Here is a 15,111-nt window from a genome sequence, read left to right as displayed (position 1 = left end):
CGGAAAAGTGGAGGATTCCTGAAAAAAAGAAACCTTTCTGTGCAGACCTGAGGGCAAGGAAAAATCAGGTGTGCAGAGGGTGGGGGTCTTGAGGGTAGGAGTGGAGGTGGCAGGAAGTGTTCTGACGAGAGAATGAACAGCCCTGGGGGAGGCTCATAGGAGACAGAGCTTGAAATCCTCAAAGCTCTTCATCCAATTTTAATAGCCAGGCCCCAAGGCTTTCCAGGATTAGGGCCTGAGTTCTCCATCTGCCTCGGCTGGTTTCTCCCTCCTTCCCAAACGGCCCCTCTTCCAGGAAGAGGGCTCAGAACTGCTGTCCCGCATCCCACAGAGTTGTCAGTGTCAGCTGACTCAGAACTGAATCTGTACTTTATATGATGCAATGCGGGAGCCCACGCTTCCCATCCGATCCCGGGAACCTGGGGTGCATCCAGCCACCATCCCCCCCCAGGCCTGGCTGCAAGGTCCTCCTCCCTTCTCCTGCTGATGCACAGTATGGGGCTCCCGGGTGACGACTTTACAAACTGGGTTTGGCAAAGCTGTTGCTTGTTCTAGTGACCATCCGTCCCTCAGGGGCCTGTCCTGTGCAGGCTACTGTTTCTCCAGCTAGGCTTTTCGGAACCCTCTGCTCCCACACCAGAGCCCCACCTTCCCTTCTCTGCTCAGGAGTTTTGGACCCCAAGCTTAGAGATCAACTAAGTCCTGCCTGATCTTAAATCCCCATCACGATATCTCCAACCAGTGGAGTCCAGTCCGTGATGGGGACCTCACTCCCGCTATGTTCATAGCTGGACCGTCTTGCCTGTCAGAGACCGTTTCCTTCCCTGGAGGGAGCCTCCCCAGTCTGGTTTGTTCATCCAGTCATTTATTCAGCAAAGGTTGATCGCAAGCTGATTATGTGCCAGGGAAGGCTCTACAGACTGAGAATGTAGCAACAAGCAAGACAGGGAGCCTAACGTGTACCAGGGCAGTGGGGAGAGCTGTGTCGTGAGTACTGAAAGGGGAAATAAACAGGGACAAGAGAAGAGAGACAGCCAGACAGGAGGTGGCTGCGTTAGGCTGGATGGTCAGGAAAGCCCTGGTCAGGAGGAGACATTTGAGCAGAGACCTGGAGGAAGGGAGGGGGACCCAGCTGGGCACCAAGGAAATACATCTAGGCTGCCTGGCAGGGAGGGGCCCTGGGGGAGCCCAGGGCCCAGGCCCTCCCCCACAGCACCTCCCCCCAACTGAACCTTGCCCCACCCCCAAAGGGACTTCCAGTACATGCCTTCCAGTGGCCTCCCTGCAAGGGCTACCCCAGCACCCATGATATCACCTCCCTCCTCACCCAGGGAGATGCAGAGGCCGTCTTCAGGGAGCCCCTCACCAGAGGTGAGCAAGTTGAGAGCTTTGTCCCTCTCCTTGGGGGGTGTGGGCCCAGATGACAGAAGGCAACCTGGTGCCCAGTACCACCTTGATCAGGGCCATGCTGGAAATAGGCAGAGACCAGCCCGGGAGGAAAGAACACTGTTTCCCGGTTGGGGACGCAGCCTACCTGAGCCCTGGGGCTGGTTGTGTGACCGTGAGTGTCCCCTTGGCCCCTCTGGGTCCCAACCCTGCCTCTGCCCCAGGAGGGGTGGGGCTACCAGCCTGGGGAGTCTTTGATTGTGGGCTCTCCTCTCCCCAAGGTCACTACTCACTGCTCTCAATGACTTCATGGCCCAAGAATGTGGAGCCAGCACACCAGGCACTGGTTGTGGCAAGAAGGCCAGAGCCAGAGGCTGTGACTACCCAAGTGTCCCCTGTTGTCTTCTACCTGCCCTCCTGGCTTGCAGCCTCTCTACCCACTCTGGTGCAGGGCAGGGAGGGAGGCAGGCCGGGACGAAAATCCATGGACACTGGGTGGCACATGCTCGGGCTGGGAGAGGGACCCCACTTCTTGAGCCCAGAGTACCTCCTCGGCTTGGAGCCGGAAGAGCTTGGTGCTTGCATCTGTAAAATGGGAAGGTTGGCTCCAAGATGTTAGGAAAGACAGCACCTGGCCTGACTGCAAGCAGCCAGGAAATCGACTGAGATAAAAAAGATGGTAATGATATGCTCCTGAAGAATTTTTCCAAAGTCCTGCAGAGTCCACAGCCTACCCACTGGAATAGGCTTCTTTTAATGTTTATTTATTTATTTTTGAGAGAGAGAGAGCACACATGGGAGAGGGGCAGCAAGAGAAAGAGAGAAACAGAGCATTGAAAGCAGGCTCCAGGCTCTGAGCTGTCAGTGCAGAGCCCAATGCGGGGCTCGAACTCACGAACTGTGAGATCACGACATGAGCCGAAGTCAGATGCTTAACCAACTGGGCTGCTCGGGTGCCCTTGGAGTTGGCTTTATAGGGTGACTCATACCCAGCAGAATCGGAGACTGGCACTTGCCATCAGGGGCTGGAGAGTGGAGGTACTTCAGGGACAGACTGCAGAAGCTCAGAGAAGAGAGGTGAGGAGGGGGAATAATGAGATGTCTTGGACAGTCTTGGAGGCTTCCTGAAGGTGGGGGGGCTTGGAGCAGGGCCCCAAGGTCACACAGGGTCAGCCAAGGTAGTAAGAATGAGGTGTCTTAGGAGAGCTGAGAAGCAGAGTCTGGAAGGCAAAAAGACAGGGCAGGGGTCAGGGCTACCTAGCTGTGTCCTGCATGAGCCCGTGTGGCCATAATCAGATGAAGTTGATGCAAACACCTAAAGGGCAGCCCAGGCCAGAAAGCACCCAGCTGGGCACAGAGTGGGGGATGGCTAAGCCCTGATCACTGTAGGAGGGGGTCCCAAAGCTCTTCTGGGCTCCACGAAGATCAAGGCCATCTGCCACCTGGGCCTGGCACAGAGCTGCCCTGCCCTGCCCCAAGGGCTGGAGCTGGCCCACAAAGGCCTTGGGATGACTGTGCTTCCTTCCTCCTCGTGTTTTTGTTCAAGTTGATTAAATCTGAGGAATGTTTGCATCCAGGAACAGAGGCCCACGTGTGTGCCTTCAGCAGCCTGTGGTTATCAAAATCCTCACAGGGCAAAGTGCTAGGCTTAAAGGGAGCTGACAATGGGCCAGACGGAATAAGGAAGGCCAGCAGTATCCCCCAAATCTCAGAAGCACCCCTAAGGACTCCCAGATCCTCTAGAGCATGTCCAGAATCTCAGTAATATCCTCAGAATTATGGTCCCACCACAAGAACTCTGGGAACCTCGGTATCACCCCCATGAACGCCCAGGACTCCAGCATCACATCAGAGCCTCTAAAACACCCCAGAACCGTGGCCACAGTCAAGGACCCACAGACACCGTCAGATCAAGCACAGGTTGGTCAGGACCATGGTGAGCAGTTGCAGAAGGTCCAGAGATCCCCACTGCCCCTACCCTCCCATCCCGGCCCTGGGCTCTCTGAGTTCTACTGTGCCCCCCAAAAGTTCCACAACACCCAAACCTCAGTGACAACTCAGAGCCTCAGCAACACGCCCCGTCCCCAGTAGCGCAGCAGAGAATGTCCAAGGGGCGTTTGGTCCCGGAGCAGGGGAGGCAATGTGCCCGCCTGTGCAGCTGGGCCCCGCCCATGGGGTCCCCAGTGGATAGGCAGCCAGGGCAGGTTCAACGTTGTGCAGGCCCATGAGCTCCGGGTCTGTTCTCCCAGCACCTGTGTGTCGAACTGCCCTTGACACAGCCAGGTACATAACCTGCCCCCTCTAAGTGGCTGGAGGGCATGTTATTGGCTGCTAACGCATGGTGGGGGAGAGTGTGGATGGCTCTCTACCTCCTACCTCCCTTGCCACATGGGAGGATCAGAAGCATCACCTGACTCGCCCTTTCTGGAATCCTCTTATCTCCCTCACCCAGCATACATGAGGGACGTAGCCAGCCTGCTCTGGTAGGAGTGTAGACCCTGGTGTGGAGTAGGAGGAAGGTGGCCGGCTGTTGCAGAGATCGGCATGTTCCTCCCTCACGGAGTGCTAGGCTAGAAATGACTCAGAGGAGGGAATAGAGAGGCAGCTTTCAGCTCAGGACAAAGGTAGCTTTCTTACTGTCACAGAGTAGTGAGCCCCCTATCAGGGGAGGCAACCAAGAAGAGGCTGGCAAGTAACATCAAGATGCTACAGATGGTTTCCTGCTTTCAAAGGAGGGCTGGCCACAGGGCCATGAAGGTCCCCCAGCTAGAAGAGCCCTGATTCTCCCTTCCAAGCACGTGTTCCCTGGTGTGGTGCCACCGTGCCGTGGCCTTGACACATAGGCTTCGTGCTGCCCGCCTTCCTCACTGAGGAACTGACTGCTGGGCAGGTCCCCTGAGTTCTCTCCCACTCTGTCTCTGAGCTCTCGCTCCTTGTTCTCTGCTGGCCATAGGGTAGGGTTCCCCATCAGTCTCTCACAGCAAACCATACTCAGACACGACTCTACTGTTGTGTCCCCGTCTTTAGAGCCAGCTCCCCAGAGTCCCCCCAGTACAGCCATCTCCAGGCCTCCATCTTCATTCCTCAGAATGGCTCCACCCTACCATTCCCGTCTCCAAGCCTTTGTTGGGGCTCTGCTCCCCTATCCCCCGGTAAAGTGCCTTCTCCCTGTTCCCCCATCTCTTCCGGTCTTACCTGGCCTCGCAAGGCTTGGCTCCAGCTCCAGGGTGCTCCCCAGCAGCTGAGGTCTCCTCCTCTGAGAGCCAGCACCAGCTCTGGCTGGGATCCCGGAAGGCTGGCTGCTTGTGCTGTCTCAGCAGATGGCCCTAAGCAGGGTCCCCAGCACCTGCTTTAGAAGGTGTTTGATCTCCTCCTCCCAGAAATTCAGATCCTTCCTTCCACAGCTCTGGCCCTGCCCCTCCTCCCACCCCTCAGGCCTCCCGCCTGTGATTCTCGGATCAGAGAAGCCCACCCCACCCCCAACGCTACAGTTCAGGCCCACAGCCAGGCTGGGCCCCACACAGCACACAGGACGGCTTGTCTCCGAGGAGCCTCTCCACCCCCACCTCCAAACCATTTGCCCGAAACTTGATCTCCCTGGCCCTCAGAGTCACCTCTGGTGGAGAAGTCTGCACAGGGCTTTGATGGCTGAGTTTCCCCAGCTGTGGCCCTGGAAGGGCTCAGGAACCCCCTACCTACCCTCATTTGTCACCATCCATCTCTCCCGGGAGGCCACTGCCTGATGAATTGCTCCACGCCAGAGGGGAACCACCAGCTAAGCTTTTAATAACCAGATCAGCCTCCCACTGCTGCCCAGCTGTGCTGAGGGCCCTGACCATGGGAAGGGGGACTTTGTCACACTTTCATGGGACTTTGGGGCTCGAATTTCAAGTACGATCCATTTGAATTTCAGGTGCCATCTCCTCAACCTGCCCCACCCCCCCACCGTGGTCCATTCTCTCTCCAGAAAAGACATGCTGTTCATCCCAAGCACATTCCCGCAACCCCCAAGGCTTCAGGGACAGTCAGGCAGGATCTCTGTCCTCTGGGGGTGGGCTCATGCTCACCATGCTCTCCCCTCCCCCTCCTAGAGGGGGTGCCCTGGAGAGGCAAACAACACTGGGGAAGATGAAGGAGGCTCAGATGATGCTAACACAATACATGGCACTGTGGCAGGCAGGGAGGGGAGGGATAAAGATGGGGACCGGAAGCAGAGCCCTAAATTCCCACGAGACGGATACCTGGGGCGGCACCCTCCTCCTCTTTGAAGGAGAAGGGGGGACAGTCAATAAAAGGGTGGGGCAGCCTTAAGGAGCACAGGCTTGAGGATGTGAGATCGGCTTCCATGATGGTGAAGACCCCAGACAGGGGGCACAGCAGCGAGAAGAGATTTTACATAGGAAGGGGTAAACCTACAACACAGAGAGCATTAACTTCTGGCCCGTTTTCAGGAATCTGTCCGCAAAGAACATAGGCGTACATATGCAGGGATAGTTGCCCAAGGCGATTCATAATGCACAACTTGGTAACGAGCTCAATATCCATCAATGAGCTTTGATAAATCGGTACAGGAAGGTGCTACTGTGCTGTCACAGAGGACTAGCATGACGGGATCTCAAAGACATAGTGCTGAGTGTGATCATCATGAATGCAAGCTGCTGAGCTGTACATAAATCACAATCCCATTCTATGTTCCTTTAAGCTAGTTATGTGCACGTGTGTGTATGTGTGTGTCTATAAATACATTAGAAAATGAATCTAGCAGACACGCAGTACGCTGTTTACAGTGGTCACACTTGGGTGAGGCAAAAGTTTACCTACCTACCTAGTAAGCAAAAAGAAACCATTGTGAGACTGTATTGAAGCCTTCTGAGGAGAGAGGAGCTGTGAAGGTGTCACTGAGCTCTGTGAAGCAGATTCTGTCCCCAGCCTAGTACTGCACATTCCCCAGCCTGTCTTGAAGCTTAGACGCAGACCCGAGACTAAATATGGGCCAACAAGACAGAAAAACAAGTGTTGATCATAACTTCCAAAAGGAGGTGTTTTTGAAAAGAGATATTTCCTTTACCTCTTCCTCCTTCCAGTGGGCTGAAATGCAGTTGTGATGGCTGATCTCAAGCCGCCATCTTCGGCTATGAGGTGGTGGTCATGAGTTAAGGAGGATAGAGCAGTAAATTAGCTGCAAAGACAGAGACTGAGCTAAGGCCAGAACTTGGGGCTGGAGGAGATCTCAGAGACTCCTGCTCTGCCTATATTCACCATCACATCCGTAGGAAACTGAGGCCCGGAGAGGTCCCATGATGTGCCGGGGCAGTGACTGAGCTAGGAGAAGTTCTGCTGGAAATCCTCTCTCTCCTCCAATACCCCCATGCACATACAGAGCTCTCAGCTCTTTGCCCAGAAACCTCCCTTTCCAGAGCTTGGACTCTGCTCCCTTCTGTGATCAGGGACCCCATCTGGGACCCAAACCCTGGGGCTGGGCAAAGGGCCCCAGAGTCGGTTAAGCGGCTGGCCTGAGACACACCGCTCAGCATTGTGTCTGATAAGAACGCAGACCCTCTGCCCACTGGTGCCTACTGGTGGGGCTGTCTGTCAGAATCTCCTATTTGGCTCCTTTCTCTCTTTCTGTCTCCTTGTCCTTCTATTGCCTGTCTGTCCCTCCCTCCCACTCTCCACAGTCAGTCACTCTTTCCACCCCTGTTACTGTCTCTCTCTCTCCCACTCTCACCCTGTCTGACTCAGTCTGTCTGTCCCCCATCTTTCTCTCTCCTCACTCTCTGTCAAGTCTCTGTGTCTCTCTCTACTCCGTCTTTCCGTTTTCTATTCCTCTTTCCTGCTCTTGGTTTCATTTTCTTCTGTCTCCCTGCCTCTACATCCAACTGAAGTCTGTCTCTCCTTCTTAAGGTTTTAGGCGGCACCCACCCTTGGGCCCTCTCGCGAGCTGGCCCGGCCAGCTCCATCCCTCCCTCCCTGCTCACCTGTCCCATCAGTCTCCAGGGCCGGGAGAGGACCAGTCTCCAGGGCCGGGAGAGGACCGGCGCTGGTCTCCGAGCCCCCAGTCTGTAGGAGCCCCAGGAAGGCCGGACGTCGGCTCAGGAGTTTGAGTCCTTGAGGCTAGTAGAACAGCTTTGCAAGTTGGCACATGGAAGGGCAAAGGTCAGTCTGTCTGTACTGCAGGAAGAGAGACTAGCACCCTCTCCTTCCTGCTGCCTCAGGACCTTTATCCCTTCCAAGCCAAGGCTGGCAGAGAGGGGCTGTCGGGTGAGCGCAGGGGTCACGGACACAGCCTTTACTCCTGCTCAGCTGAAGGCCAGAGCTAGAGGGGTGCAGGGATGACCCAAGGCTCTCCTCCCAGTGCTCCTTGCCAGAGCTGGAGCGGGAGGTCGGGGTGGGGGAAGGACACGCAGCCTGACCATGCCGCCGGAGGCGTGGGGACCCGATCAGACTCACCTCTCAGAGGGGAGAGCTTCAAGGTAGCCAGGCCCCAGCCCTGACCCCCACAATCGGTGGAGGGAAGGGACCAGACTTCTAATTTTGCCTTTACCAGCTACTGAGCGACCACAGGAGAAGCTCTTTGCTGCTCTGCACCTGATTTCCTATCCGTGCATTCGAGAGAGGCCGGCTGCCTTGTTTCACTGCCAGCGTGAGTCCAGGATTCTATCACCCTGCGGCTGCTGGTGCTGTGGACTTGAACCAAGTGGGATGTGGGGACTGTGCCACTTGGAGGGCTCGGGGGAGAGGCCGCTGGAGGGAGGCTGGGTGCCAAAATCCCAGGGGGGCGCAGCGATGACCACAGGACCATACTGGCCTGGGAATCCGGAGGCCTGAGGTGCAGGTCCGTCCCTCCACTCCCCTCCCTGATCTCTCTGAGCCTCTGTTTCCCCATCTGTCCAAGGGGATAATTGTGCCAGCACTATTGGGAAGGTCCAGAAACTCACAGATGTTCCCACTGGGAGGATTCAGCTCTGAGCAGAGCCCAGGAGTCAGGGGGAAGGGGGAGCTGGAGGTGGCTCCTTAGGGCTGGAGATGGGGGTCTGAGGGCCCACAGGAGCCATGGCGGGGTGTCAACAAGGGAGGATGAAAGGAGCCATTGTGGGAAGCAGGAAGGGGCCTTCTGGGGTGGGCTAATTACAGGCCAAGCTCTTGCAGACAAAGCCAGTGGCCTCTGAGTGGCCATTCTTCCGGGGAAGAAAGAAGGCTGGAGAGCCCCATTAGGGCTTTCATGCTGGGCCGAGGAGGGCCGTTTGGAAGTCAGCACTGCTGCCTCTCCTCCTCACCCACACCCTGCCCTTCCTGACTCCTGTGGGAGCCAGGCCTCTGCCTGCTGCTTAAATCTTTTGAAAACCACAGGGGCACCTGGGTGACTTGGTCAGTTAGGCGTCCAACTTCGGCTCAGGTCATGATGTCACGGTTTGTGGGTTCGAGCCCCATGTCGGGCTCCGTGCTCACAGCTAGCTCAGAGCCTGGAGCCTATTTCAGATTCTGTGTCTCCCTCTCTCTACCCGTCCCCCACTCACACACTCTCTCTCACTCTCTCTCTCTCTCTCTCAGAAATAAATAAAACAATAAAAAAGTTTTTTTTTAATTTTTTGAAAACCACAGAAGGCTGAATCAGGGAGGCAGCTGAGGAGCAGAAAGAATCCTGGGAAGGGAACAGGGGTCTGGTCACTGTCTCTACCCTGGGCTCAGTTTTTCCATCCATAAAATGGGAGTGCTATCCAGCCCTTGACCTGCTAAAATTCACTGAGGTTTCCAGATTTCCTCTGTAAAATGGAGGCCGGACCCAGAGAAGCCTGACCATTAGGACCCACTACCTCCTGCCTTGCCGCTTATCCCCTACCCTCCCTCCTGGGCACCAGGCTGCCCAGTGAGGCACCAGGATGCATCTCTGAGTTCAAGTGTGAGTCAAAAGGCCAAAATGGTCTTCATTTCTCGCAGATGGAATCCAGATGAAGTAGCCAAAAGAAGGACTTTGTATTATTTTCTGTGTAAGCAAAAGTTGGGCCAGGTTTGTCAATCGATTCATTTATCCTTTCATTCATTCATTCATTCATTCATTCAGTAATGCTTTAATGGTCCCCTGTGCACCTGTCCCTTGCTCAGCCCTGACCTGGACACACAGACATGATACCTGAAGGAATACTCAGTAGAGTATGGCAAAGGTCACCACTTGAGCCAAAAGAGGAAGGTGTAGAGTAGGGCGGAGGAGGGAATTACTGACCCGGTTCCAGAGGAAGAGGCTTTTAGCCGGTCTGCAGGACACCTGGGGTGACACCAGGTGTGGCTGGGCACTTGGGGCAAAGGCAGGGAGGGGAGTCAGGGCAAGCCTGGCCTGGGGCAAAAGTGAGCCTCCCCAGGACTCTCTGTTAGGTGAAATAAGCCAGCCCCAAAAGGACAAACACTGCATGATTCCACTTCTGCGAGGTGCCTGGAGCAGCCACATTCATAGACACACAGAGCAGAATGGAGGTTGCCAGGAGCTGGAGGGAGGAAGAAATGGGGAGTTGTTGTGTAATGGGTGTAGAGTTTCAGTTTTATAAGATGAGAAGAATTCTGGAGTTTGGTTGCACAATAATGTGAATGTATTTAACACCACTGAACTGCACACTTAGAAATGGTTAAGATGCTGAATTTTATGTATATGTCACCACAATTTTAAAAGGTAACTATACACACACACACACACACACACACACACAGCCTTCCCCAGGGACTGAATTGGGAGGGGAGGCCCAGAAGGGGAGGGGTAGAGGACCCTCAAATCATACTGAGACCAACATGGCCACCTCAGACCTTTTACAGAAAGTTGGAGGGAGGGAAAGAAGAGAGGAGAGCAGCAAAAAAGAAATGTTGTGTGGCTCAGGGTAGACGGACTAAGAAGAACAGTTGTGTGCACGGGACCTGGGGCTGCAGGGACGTGGGGCTGGATGCAGGGCACAGAAGTTGGCCCCAGAGCAGAAGGGAGTGACTCTCATCTTGTAACGTCTCGTCGGGTCACTTCAAACATGTAAGGGAAGAGAGCTGCTTCAGCTGAATCACCGAATCTCCAAGACCTTAGACCGAGCAGGGGCAAACCACGGCCTCTGGACCCAGGTTGATTGGTCAGGCCCAGCTGTGGAGGCAAAGGTTTCCAGGTGGCCTCAGCCACCCACTCTCTTCCCTAAATGGCCTTTCCCCATACAGCTTACAGAGCCCCAGACCACCACAGCTGTGGGAAGACTTACTGCCCAACTCACACTTATGCTACAGATAGGGCCCCGACACCCAGAGAGGGAAAGGGATCTGCTCAAGTTCATGTGTAAGTCAGGTGACTAGAACTCTGGTTTTCTTAAACCCTCCTTGCCTCCATTTCTCCTTGGGGGACCTGAAGAAACTGAATTTTAGTCATGGCAGAGGAAGCCAACCACATCCATTGGGACCCTTAGTGGGGCTGGCCAGTACCATCTTTAGACCAATATCTCCTACTTTATGAAAATAATGCATTCCAGTCAAGGTGAATTCAAGTGAACTCTGGAATGAAATCTATGCTACCCATTAATGTGCTTTTTGGACTCAGAACTGTACTTCTCCAGTTCTGGGATACAGAAGCCCCTCTGATAGTACGAATTTCAATCTTTGAGTCAGTCCCGGGATGTGTTAGTAGGGGAAAGTGTAGGTATAGACACAGATCTCAGCTGAGCTTCTTAGTAGCTGTGTGATCTGAGAGTCTCTCAGCCTCAGATTCTCCATTTGTAAAATGGGCATGATTCTATGTCCCAGAGCCACATAGAGTGTCCACTGCTCAATGAAGAGTGTCATGGATGATGATAATGATAATGATGATGACGCTGTTGGAAGTGAAAATGGTGGTGATGGTGGTGATGGTGACGTTGGTGATGGTGGTGACGGCAGAGATGGTAATCGTGGTGGTGGTGATAGTAGATCGTTCTTTACTGAGGAGTGTTCAGAATGTCCTTTGCTCTTTGGGTATCAGCAGCATCAGGAAGGATGGGTTCCAGCTTGACAACTCTTTAGTGTGGGAAGCCTGTAAAGTGAAGCTGTGCCCCACATTGTGAGTTTGGATTGTGAAGGTAAACTGGTTCCAGAAGCAGGTGCTAAGGCCATGCTCCCAGAGAATAAATGCTGTCCTTTTTCCCTGGAGACCCCCTCACCCAGCCAACTCAACAACTCCTGGCAATGAATAGGCATGTGGAGATAGGCTCTCTGGGCTACTGCCCTGATTACCCCTTACCCTGGGCTCCCCACACAAGTACTCCTCATCCCTGAACCTGTGCTAATTCTTCCGTAGAACTTATCTTCTAGCATATGTTATAATTTACTGATTTTCTATATTTAGTGTCTATTTGTATCTGTCCCAACCTCCCTCCCTCACTAGAAGAGAAATTTCAGGAGGGCAGGAACCTTCATTTGGTTCACTGCTGTATTCCAACTGTCTAAAATAGTGCCTGGCATACATTAGGTGCTCAATAAATATTTGTTGAATGAACAAATGCTAAAAGGGAGGGATTAAAGGCAGTCTTTGTTCCCCAGAACAGGCCCAGCTTCCTGTCTTGTTACCTGGTTTCTCCTCAAACAGAGAGGGTGAGGTATAGCCCAGAGAGCCCAGTGTACAGGCTTTAGTATGGGGCCCAGGCTGGGGCTATGGGAATGAGGGGGTGGTGCTCAGCTTGGGGTCAGTCCTTGGCAAGATGATGGCCTTCAGGGGGCCTCAACCCTGGGTCCCTGCGTCCCTGCAATACCAGAGGCTGAAGGCTGAGGAGAAGGCACTGAATCTGGAGTTCGAAGTCTTGAGGGAGGGGTTAATGAGGAGGGCAGATATGCCCTGCAGCTGACAGCTGAGAACCCCTGCAGGCCGGCTCGGGGGCTGGGGTACAGTTGCAGGTAAATGATGGGGGCCTCCTCCCTACCTGCTCTGCTGTCACCAATGCCAGTGAGCAGCAGGATCCTGGCCAGAGCCTCACCCTCACCAGGAACAAGTTTGTCTTTACTTTGCCCAAAGGTATGAAGTAAAGGGTGGTGGCAAGGGGGAGAGAAGGACCCTGTAACTCCTGCCTCAGCCCCTATCAGGGACCCCGGGGAGCCTCAGGGATACTGGGAGGGGCAGGGTCAGAACTCTAGACTGGATCCCAAAGCTTGGCCTGTATGATCTTGGGCAAATGCTGGCACTCCGTGAGCCCCTGCCTCCTTCAGTGTGACACGGAGACATGTGTGTGATCAACATGATGTTGATTACATGGTTTCGGGTGACCAAGAAATGAAAGGACACATGAAGAGTGACTTTGTAAATTTACAAGAGCTGAGTACACAGTAGATTTGGGCACAGTCCTGCTGGATGTCACACTGAGCGCCCAGCCTGAGCACCACTGGACTGTGGGTATGGGGTGGGACAGGGAGGTAGAGACCCGGGTCTGGCCTTCAGGAAGCTTCCAGATTAGGTAGAGAGTCAGGAATCCCAAACAGAGAATAGTTAAGTGATCTGGAAGGAGCAGAAGATCCACACCTAGACTGTGAGGCCATCTAGGCAGGCTTCCTAGAGGAGGAGGAATGTGAGGGAATGGGGAAACCACGTTCAAGGCCTTCAGGAGGCCAAAGATCAAGGATAGGTTGCACTCTTCCCTCCACGAGGCCATATACAGGACCATCTACCCGAGTAAGAGCCATCCCATCCCTACATCTGTAAAGCGAGGGGCCCGAGAGATGTCAACCGCAGGTAATCTTAGCCAAGCTTCCAGCCAAAGGGCAGTCAGCCCAAGTTTCCTGAGAGCCCTGCCGGTCATCTCCACCCCCTGGGAGAGGCAAGGAGGCCCCAGTCACCGTCCCCGAGCCTGTGTGTCCCCCACCCAACACTTTACCCCGCCACCCAGGATTCTGCAAGAACGACGATGGGCAGCACAACGCGCATGCGGGTGGAGGTGCTGCGGGTGGGCGGGGCCCCGGAACGGCCCGCCCAGCGGCTGGGCGAGGCCATCTTCCTGGTCTTCCAGCGCCCAGACCAGCGCCCCATGAACTTGTGGGCGCGGAAGCACGAGGACCTGCATTGCGGCCGCCTAGCCCTGCTGCACACCAGCGAGGACCCCATGGCCCGCCACTGCGGGGGCCTGACCTACAATGTGGCCTTCCGCCAGTACCTCAGCCTCCAGTCCCAAACTGCCCTCCAGGGGCTTGCCAGCCAGGCCCCATTGCATCACGCCCAGAGCCCCAGCTGCCCGGGCTGCAGGTGGGTGTTCCCTGGGACCCCGCTCAGGTTCTGGCTTCACTGCTTCCCCAGTGAGGAGACCCAGAGTCTCTGATAAGCCTGGATGTCCCCAATCCCGAGCAGAGCACCAGAACTTCCCAGGGCGGCCTCCTTCAGTTCCGGAGAATACTAAGTCTGAGGATGGGGGCAGGGAGTCCCAGTCTGAAGGGGAAGACAGAAAAATAGAGCAAAGCCCACACAGAGCGGGGACACCACGGGGTGGGTTTTCTTTTGCCCAGTGGGTGAGTGTCCCCCGAGAGCCTTCAGTCCCCAGACTCAATCTCACACGTCGTCACCAGGTCTTGAGGGATACCCGTCTTGAGGGATGCCCAAAGTGACCAGGAGACAGAAGTCTGTGGGTGTCCCCCTTTAAGCCCCTCCAGCGCCCACCACAGCCAGGAGGGACTCAGCCCTGAGACACGATTGTGGCAGCCTCGGACCCAAGTAAGAGTCTGGTCCTTGTCCAAGCGGAAGGAGGGTGTCCAGTACCGCTGTGTTCCGCAGCCGGCAGTGTGTCTGGTGGGCCTCAAGGCTGGTAGAGCAAGTAGCAGCCCGTATCACAGGTGGAGAAACTGAGGATCATCCCCAAGGATGCTTGATTCCATTTAATACCAACAACATTTCCTGGGGAACTCAGTGTGCAGTTGTGCATGGAATCCAAAGCTAGGTCAGTCCCGGAGCTCACGGTGCCGCCCAGCTTAAAGGCAGTGGGCACGGTGTGGGCCTCAGATAGTCCTGGAGGCCGTGTGCTAGAAGGGGCACTCTGGTGAGGGAGTGTGCAGGTCAGGTTTTGGAGCCTCTGAAAAGATGTTATTGGAGATGAGTCTTTCACATGTTGGTTCATCACTCATTTACATGTTCATTCATCCATCAAACATTTGTTAAGCGCTGACTCTGTCAGACCCTGTACTAAGGTGGATAAGATCTCCGGCTGTCAGTTCTGGGCTTTGGGGAAGGTATTCCAGGAGGAGAGACTGGAAGAAGCTGGCTGAGGAGAAGGAAAGGGTTTAGCTGACAGCAGGAGACTGAGCTGAGTCTGGAGCCAAAGGTGGCTGGCTTTTCCTGCAGCCCCTCTCCCGGGCAGTGCATTGTCCTGGGGCTGAAGGGGAGCCCGGGGGAGGGGAGGTGCTGATCAGGCTGGGGTAGGCTGATGGGTCAGGGAAAGCGGAGAGAATCAGGGTTCGGTGGCCAAAGAGCTGGGGTGGGAGAAAGATACAATGTGACCTGGTGGCCTGTGCCAGAAAGATTGGAAGGAACTCAGGGGCCAGTTTCTCTTGCCAGGTCTCAGCCTGTTATGTGGACCCCTTTGGCCTCTGTTCCGTCATTCATTCATCAGTCAATTAACAAATACCTTTAAAAAATCAACAAATACTTTTCACCACCTATTGTATGCCCAGGGCTGTGTGCTGGGCTCTGAGGATGCCCTAGGGGTTTGTGAGGGTATTGGAACTACCTGGGTTCCTCTGTGACATTCTGTTTTCTCAGACTGC

General features: G+C 54.8%; 1 protein-coding gene across 1 annotated transcript in view; it reads left to right on the top strand.

Annotated features, from left to right (window-relative positions):
- Window positions 1-12,077: 12,077 nt before the first annotated feature.
- LOC120235735 (coiled-coil domain-containing protein 33-like) overlaps window positions 12,078-15,111 on the top strand; it is a 66,905-nt gene continuing 63,871 nt past the window's right edge. Inside the window, 6 exon segments of the mRNA XM_039238171.1 lie at window positions 12,078-12,177; window positions 12,180-12,230; window positions 12,233-12,385; window positions 13,251-13,287; window positions 13,289-13,603; window positions 14,017-14,156. Of these exon segments, the coding sequence (XP_039094102.1) occupies window positions 12,078-12,177; window positions 12,180-12,230; window positions 12,233-12,385; window positions 13,251-13,287; window positions 13,289-13,603; window positions 14,017-14,156 (796 nt within the window).

Source organism: Hyaena hyaena, unplaced genomic scaffold (assembly GCF_003009895.1).
Source record: "Hyaena hyaena isolate Hyena2069 unplaced genomic scaffold, ASM300989v1 scaffold_137, whole genome shotgun sequence".
In the NCBI taxonomy this organism is placed as follows: domain Eukaryota; kingdom Metazoa; phylum Chordata; class Mammalia; order Carnivora; family Hyaenidae; genus Hyaena; species Hyaena hyaena.
Note: the sequence above shows the minus strand (reverse complement) of the source record. Positions and strands in the feature narration are given on the sequence as shown.